This window comes from Ascidiella aspersa, chromosome 2 (assembly GCF_963924565.1).
Source record: "Ascidiella aspersa chromosome 2, kaAscAspe10.2, whole genome shotgun sequence".
NCBI lineage: Eukaryota > Metazoa > Chordata > Ascidiacea > Phlebobranchia > Ascidiidae > Ascidiella > Ascidiella aspersa.
This window is the reverse complement of record NC_139448.1, coordinates 30,712,430-30,720,444: the sequence shown is the minus strand read 5'-3', so window position 1 is coordinate 30,720,444 and position 8,015 is coordinate 30,712,430. Positions and strand designations below refer to the sequence as shown.

The following is an 8,015-nucleotide window of genomic DNA, read 5'->3' as shown; positions in this document are numbered from 1 at the left end:
TTATTCGTAAGTAAACTTGATGTCGGTGTTTCCAAGTATTTCTTCGACTTTTCGATCAATCGCTGCGCTTTGTTCATCGCTTAAATGATTCCGCCAATCTCCTACCTCACCTGAAAAAATCGTACTTGGTCAATTGGTACTTTTCGTACTTAGTTGATACATAACTAAAAAAATGCTGGCGCTTACCTTTTCCGACAATCGTTTTCATCAAATGACAATTCTCCGCTTCCTTTTTCATAGAAATAAACGAAGTCTTCTTAACGATCCCATCAAGCTCATTTTCAGTCGGGTATTCCCCGAGGAATTCTGCCAGCTTGCTGATTTGCTCTTCAGGCTTCTAAAGGTAAAAAAATGTAGTTTGAGAGTAATTGCTGTTTTATAAATAGTTACGAGATTGTTGACAAAATCCGCGTAAATGTAATGAGATTAAAACTTTAATGAAAAAAGTAAGCAGTTGGATTAGGATGCGATCAATGTCGTAACTACAAACAAAAAGAAACCCATTGGTTTGTTGAATCTGTATCGTGTTTTATTACCAGCCTAAAAAAGAGGTGTTATTAATAAAAGTGGCCCAGAATATTTTTGTTGTTTTATGTCAAAATTCATGTCAACGTTACTTTCTTTAGATCTTCGTATGCCAGCCAAAGCAGATTGGAATCGTTTTTGTGTTCGTACCAAGCGCGAACGTGTTCCAAATACCCCTCGCCCTCTTTGGAATGTAAAAGAGTCTTTCCTGCGAAATTATAAAAGGTTAACGTTGGTATGCCGTTTAAGATCAAACGTTTCGTGCAGTTAGTATAGTTGCAGGTTTCAGACTGCAAATACCTACCAGCAATGTAGAGATCATAAAATCGCTTTTCTTCTTGAGGATAAATATGTTTCCAGTTTGCGCTTTTCCACACCGGACGTTTTTTTACGTAGTTGTACCACGATACAGCTTGGTCCTTTGGATTGCGGATCACGTAAATCACCTAAAAGGAAGACAAATATTTTTTGTTTTACCCATATTTCTACCAGTGAAGGGTTGACTAATAACAGAATATGCCAAATGTGCTCACGTTAAGCCGGTAGAATACATATCCTACACATAATTTCCTATTTACCTTTACCCCACTTTCCCGGTACTTCTTCAGGTTAATGAGAGATGGCGGAAGATGAGTTACAAAAACGTTTCGTTTGAAGGGAAGGTTTTCCATTACGATGTGCTTGCAAACTAGCAACAAATAAGAAACACAAGTTTAAAAAATTTTTAGAAAATTGCATTAGTCACAAAGCTTAGAAAGCAAGGTATCTTATTTTTTTAGTTCTGGTAGTTTCTTTATTAAGTTATGGCCCTTTCTTCATTTATGTAATGCTATCCTAAAAAAGTTTCTCAAGCTGGTATGAAATTGCTTTAGTTATGCTTACATTTTTACTCTTTTGTTCAAATTCATAGTAAACCTGCCAACTGGCTGTTTTCAGAAATGCATCTCTGAAAGTAGCACGCGGCATTAAACTGACTTTGTTCCAACTTATTACATTGCGAAGCAGGGGACGTGCCGTTGTTTTGCACAGAGTGCACAAAAAAATGTGCGCACTTTATTCAGAATGTGCGCACATCTTAAACAACCTTAAAAATGTGAGTTCGGAGTTTAAGTTAGAATTAGAGTTTAAGTTAGAACTTGGAGAAAGAGTCAGAGAGTTTGGAGAAAGTCACAGAGGCATTGGTCGAAACATTGGAGAAAGGGGTGAAGGAATTATAGTAAGAGTTGTAGTTTGGAGAAAGATTGAAAGGCAGGATTGGTGAAAGAAATGTCGGAAGAAGAGTCGGGAAAAGTGTTGATGTACGATTCGGAGGGTATAGTTGGAGAAACATTCGGAGGAAGAGTAGGGTAAGAGTTAGAGACATAAGTAGAGGACGATTTTGTCAATCATAATCTCAAGTGACAATACAGTTATAGGGGTGCACAGTGTTAGACAAACCTGGTCCACACTCCAAAAAGGTAAATATGTAATGCAGTGAGGAGTATTTCTGCTGTAGTTCCGCATCTTTCCGACCAAATATGCTCCTGACGATCTCCATGACCCAGTGGGTTCCTGCTTGTAATGCATAAGCTGTAGTAGGCGTGACTATAGTCTAAAAGTCGTAGGCAGATATGGTTAGGCTATCTTTTGTAAAAAATCTTGTTTTGTTTTTAGGTTAAACGTGAACAGTGTTTTGTTAGGTACTGGCGAATAAAATCATTTTTTTTAGGATTTTGTAAAATTCGGATAATATTTTTGTTTAAACTTTTTATTTTATCAAACTATTTAATCCAAGAAACACTTCTATTAATGCGTCCTCATTAATATTCTGTATAAGTAGCCTAGTTTAATTTTATTATGTTTTATATTTATTTTGTTGTAAAGGTTTGGTCCCCTAAACCCGGTTGAAGAATATGTGACCCGTAATAAAGGCTTTAATTTTTGGTAGTGTTGTAATGACTTAAGTCATTGACTTGACTTAAGTGCACTTAAGTCACTGTTTTCAAATGACTTGACTTGGACTTAAGTCATTTTGTCAAATAACTTGGGAGTAAATTAAGTGTTTTTCATTTAAATTTATCTCAAGTTTTGCACATTTAACACTCTTATTACTGTATATTGCGTTTGTGTGTTTTTTTAGTTAAATTGTTGCTTGTAATCGGACGAGTTTACCAATTTTAATAGTTTAACAATTTACTTTTATGTCAATGACATGACTTAAAATTGACTTGCTCTCATAATGACTTGACTGGGACTTGACTTGGGCAACCGATGACTTGGACTGGGACTTGACTTGTTAGTTTTGCAAAAGACTTAACTTGGACTTAAGTTATTTCAAAATGACTTGTTTACAACACTGATTTTTGGTCGCAACATATATACTGAAGTACTTTTATGACACACAAGAACAACCGCTTTTTATCTGCATAAATATCGAGAATCAGAAGGGTGATTCAGTGAAATAGATTTTCGCTTGCTTGAAAATTGACTCAGCAAAACTCTGTCGTCAAAATGTTCTAAAATATATTTATTTAGGATTTCCAAAGTTAACGTTGACAAAATATAGGCCTACATTAGGAACCGGACCATGGTCTAATGGCCTGATGCCCTTTGGTCTGCTTAGATCTGTTTCTGCCAACTGCAGAATATATTTCACAAGGCGACTAAAATAACTAATACATTTCGATTAAGACTCGCTGAAAGAAAGCGTGGGTTTCCTCGAATAGATTAGACAACCTGTAAAAAGAGATAATACATTGGGGTCTTAAGGCTTACGGACCAATACAGCATGCTTTACAGCCGGGGTGGGCAACCTTTTTTAACACAAGGGCCAGTAAGGAAATGCAATGCTTACAGGAAGGCATTTAATTAACAGCCTTAATTCAACACCAGCTGTTAAACACAACATGTAAAAAACTTTATGAATGAAAGATTGTTTTGTAATAGATGCTACTTGAGTTCGACTGCATTAATGTAGCGGTGTAGCATATGGGTTACATCGCACTTCAAACAGGAAACTGATAGAGCAAAAGTCCCAACATGGTGCACACTCATAGCCTTATTTAGGGAAAAATAGCTGTAAGGAGGTGAAGGGCTACACAAAAATGAAAAAAGGCCGCATGCGGCCCGCGGGCCGCACGTTGCCCACCCCTGCTTTACAGGGGTTTACAGGGGTACTTGTGCGTGTACTGAAAACAGTTTACTGAAAACACCCAATTTTTGCAACAGTAGCACCCGATAAAATCCAATATCACTAACCTGTCTTTGGGTAGGTCACCACAACTACATCGCCTTTACCGAGTTCCAATTCGTCGTATGCGTACTGGGCTGTGTCAAATTCAGAACCGGGAAACAGATAATGACCATTTCGTTCGACTGGTTTTGGAGTGTTCGACCGCAGAGCGTGCAGGTATTGCTTGTATTCGTCGAGTTTGCATCTGTAGTGCTCTTCAACCAAGTTTAAGGTTGCTGTGATTGACTTCCAACCTTGAACGCTTTCATTTGTCAATTCAATCGACATCACTTTTTGGTAACGTTTGCTTTTACATATAATTAAAATCTAATAACAAATCTAAGGTGTTAACCACGAATACAGTGTTTCGGTGGCATCAGATTTTTTTAATTTTATAAGACCATTTCAAGGCCAATTAGGATTCCAATACAAATATTTTGCTTTGCAAAACAGCTTTTGTTCAGCAGTTATGGGATTGAATTACGATAATTTTCGATTATCTTCGCGAAACTAATAGCCAAATATCGAAACAGTTTTTCCAATGCCTACGTCAGCATGATACATATATACATGCTAGGTTGCATGAAATTTTGTAGCTGGACAGATCTAGGATTTTCTTTGTAAAGGAATGAAAATGTTCAAAAGTTACGACTATTAATTGCGTTATTTCGAGCCATATGCAAATATTGTTGTACCTAATGTGTCGCCTGTCCTTTTTTAAGTTTCGCTAATTATAACGTCACGTTATGTCGTAATTTTGTGACGTAATTCTTAAAAGAAATCCTAAACACCACATAAAGCTAATTTTATTTTTTTATTCAAACTAACTTTTCCACAATCTGACATTTTGAGAGAGATTTTGTTGCTACTAAATCATTTTTATAGTAAGTATTAAATATTCGCCAACAATCCGAAATGCTTGGTGCACACTTAATTGCAGCTAACATTATTGGGCGCATGTATTAGCCTGGTTTGTTATACCCTTTAACTGTAAGAAGTCTATACTGTCTACCGGAGTGTACATGTAAAAATCTGCGTATGAAATCCGAGAACTCAAGACATACATTCACAAAGTGATTGCAAAAAGTAATTTACTATACTGTTAGCAATTTCAAACTAAGTATTACCATTTGAAATATAGAAAAATAATTTGCATACTAGAATAACAATTTGCATACTCAGTGACACCATTAAAACAGTTCGTTTGTAGTAATCGACACATCTTATAAAACCCAAGCTATTTTAAATTGTTTACTATGAACCATAGTTCAATCACAAAGATATTTTAGGTTGCAATTCCTTTCGCCCATATTCCAAACATGTCCCTAAACAATCAACACCTTCAACCAAATAAAAAACATTCATGGTATTACGACGAATATGTAAACTTATATATCGCGGCGCTATGTGACTTTCCATATATATCTAGCACAACAGATTGACAAAAGGTGATCAAGTTAAATTTATCAATAAATAAGCTTTTTCAGTGAAGGAAAACAATTGTTAAAAACACGAAACCGGCCGTGCAGTGGAATACAGCGGCATAAATCAAACGCCTTGGCCTGTTAGATATTTCGTTGAAACAAACGATTTACGAAACGCAAAGTCATGTTTAAACATTTCACGCTTTTGTGCCATCTCGGGCATGCCCAAACTCGCATGGGAATTTCGACAACTCAACCAGTCAACTTTACACTAATATTTATTTGTATGACTCGGCCATTAGGTGGAAAACACTAGCACAAATATACAAGCTTGGCCTGGAAATGGTTCCTAGTTCAAACGAATTGCAATAAAATAGTAAATTTTTCCAAGTTAAGTGTTGCAAGTTATAACATCAAGAAGGCGTCACCAATTCTATAGCCCTACTGACATGACGTTACATTATTAATTTAGCGCAGAAATATAGCACACAACAATTATTTTCGAATACTATGCGTATAGGAAAAGCAAATTTCCTGTTGGTACGAATACCACCAAATGACAATTTAAAACAGCTCATGTCTGCTTAAAGAATAGCGACTGTAATGTATGCAGTAATGTAGTGTTTGCCACAAATTTACACAAACTATAATGACAAGTGTTGTAAAGTTTGGACTACAAATATCCGTTACGTTTTCAAAGTATATAGCTTTTCTGTCAATATTGCTACGTAATTTTTCTTATAAAGAAAAGTAAACGTTTAAAGTTGGCTGAGGGTTTATTTGAGACCAACTTTGCTGAAAAATTGTAAAAAATTCTATCCCTGGCTCAGGGCCGCCCGCAGAAAATTTTCAAGGGTGGGCTATCAGTGGCGTAACCAGAAAATCAAAAAGGAGGGTCATGAATTTTCAACTTAGGTAATTCCCCTATTTTTCGTCTGACATTAATGAATAATGACGTCATCAAACAGTGACAGTATGACGTCATAGAGCGGTGATTGCAAGACGTCGTAAAAAAACTAATCAGAAACAGCCAAATGCGTCCAGCAAAGCGACCACGTGCGTCGTTAACATTCCTGTCAGGTGCCAGCTGCGAAACCACAGTGTGCAATCGTTAACTTCAGGTGAAAAAATAAACCAAGACCGTGAAATATGTTTGATTAATTGTGGTAGAATCATACATAATTGGACTATCAGCAGCACAGTTTTCAAGTTCCATGAACGGAACTAGCGCTGAATTACAAGCACGCTTTTCACCACCTGCAATACTAAACGAAGATCGGTTTTCCCGGTTGTTATCATGCCACGTTTAGCGCAACAATTGCAAGTGCCTCCCCCCCCTTGCCCTCCGTGCGGACGCCCATGCCCTGGCTGCATATCAAGCTTGCAGTGTGACTTCTCAACAAACCAAAAAACTTATTCGTTGCCTACTTGCGGAAATGTTTGGTTAGATTTGTGCTATTCCGTTGTTCTACAATCTACTTAAACAATAATAATTATATTTGTTTGTTAAAAACAATGGCTTGCCTGCACATGGAAACAGAAGTATAGCTACAAATTGAGTAAAGTTTTGTAGCGTCACAATAGGTGACACTTTATCAACTTTTTTGACCCTTTTCCTTATTTGCTTTACTTTGTACGATTTCGAATTGCTCATTAAAACACTTGGTCTTAACAATCTTACAACCCTCGTAGAAAACTGTTTCGAATTGGAGTCAATACTAACTTTTACATTTAACGATCTTTGTTTAGGGTTTTTGAGTAGATACTCTATCACTTTACCCAGAATAAATAACTTTGCAGAATTAATACAATAAACTGAAAATAATTCTCTACTAAACAGCAATTCCAAGTTCACCCATTCAGTTAGCTTATTTCGTAATTGTCAAGCGAAACTAAAGTAGCCTTTTATCGTATGCCATCAGTCCCATCAACTGTGAAGTTAATTCGACTGACTGCAGTGTCAGATTTGTAGCGATTAGTCGATTCGCCGCAAACACTTTAACCGTTATATGACAGCGGAGCAGGGTACAGCGAGGCAAATGACGAATATGAAGCCTTTTAGTTCCTACAACACAAATATAGTCATCTTTGTAAAAGTGTAATTCAAAAGAATCGGCTAATTTGGGTTGTTTTGTATTGTCAAAAAATAAGTTTTTTCGTGTAGTTATTAGATCAGTGGGTTTAGGCTTTTTGTATTTATAAATGCATAGCAGTAATAAAAATGCACATGACATTGAAATCCGTTACTATAAAAATTTATTTCTTCCTTTAAAGTTGTAGTAATACTTAGGCTAAGTGCCTATTTGAACTGTATATTTCAAAACAAAATATGTATTTTATTCAGCAGCTTGGTGGAGAACATATCAAATATGGGGGAGATGCAGCACATCGAAAGAACATGACAAAAATATATTAGAATTATATTTGACCCAATTTTATTGCCTCTAAGATTTATTGTGTACAGCACTGTGCTGCAAAAATTATATTTGCGATTTATAGCCATTAACAATAGCGTACAAATTATACAGGGCAGAGTGAACAGATTTAAAGGTTTCGTTTTATTACGTCACAATATGACGTCAAGTCTGACAACTTTCCTAGCAACTCCAAACAAAATTAGGAGCAAAATATTATAGCCTAATACAATATTTGCTAAAAACGCAAAAATGTACAGATATTTGTAGGCAATATTAATTGTATATAACTGTAGAAAACAAGTCTAAGATGCGTATACACTGAACAAAGTGAACATGGTATTAACAGAAATAAATGTTTTATCAAGGTTTGATCGGACACATCACGAGCGTTTTTAAATAAACTGAATATTTAAAAATTTTGGTTTTCTAGTTTCATGT

At 36.0% G+C, this 8,015-nt stretch overlaps 1 protein-coding gene across 1 annotated transcript; it reads right to left on the bottom strand.

Moving 5' to 3' along the window:
- Positions 1 to 4,024, bottom strand: LOC146164852 (amine sulfotransferase-like). Its single transcript, XM_083380856.1, has 7 exons — positions 3,763 to 4,024; positions 1,963 to 2,076; positions 1,104 to 1,213; positions 824 to 971; positions 618 to 718; positions 187 to 337; positions 1 to 110 (listed from the first exon to the last, which is right to left on the bottom strand). Exons 1-7 carry the CDS (start codon positions 4,022 to 4,024, stop codon positions 1 to 3), a joined length of 996 nt encoding a protein of 331 aa, XP_083236982.1.
- Between the last annotated feature and the right edge of the window lie 3,991 nt (positions 4,025 to 8,015).

Bases quoted from the DNA above. Each gene is read 5' to 3' on its own strand.
- LOC146164852 (XM_083380856.1), bottom strand. From the start codon at position 4,024: ATGTCGATTGAATTGACAAATGAAAGCGTTCAAGGTTGGAAGTCAATC. The intron at 972-1,103 runs GTAAATAGGAAA...TCTTCCTTTTAG, and splicing joins ACCGGGAAAGTGGGGTAAAG to GTGATTTACGTGATCCGCAA. The intron at 111-186 runs GTAAGCGCCAGC...CGATTTTTTCAG, and splicing joins GAAAACGATTGTCGGAAAAG to GTGAGGTAGGAGATTGGCGG.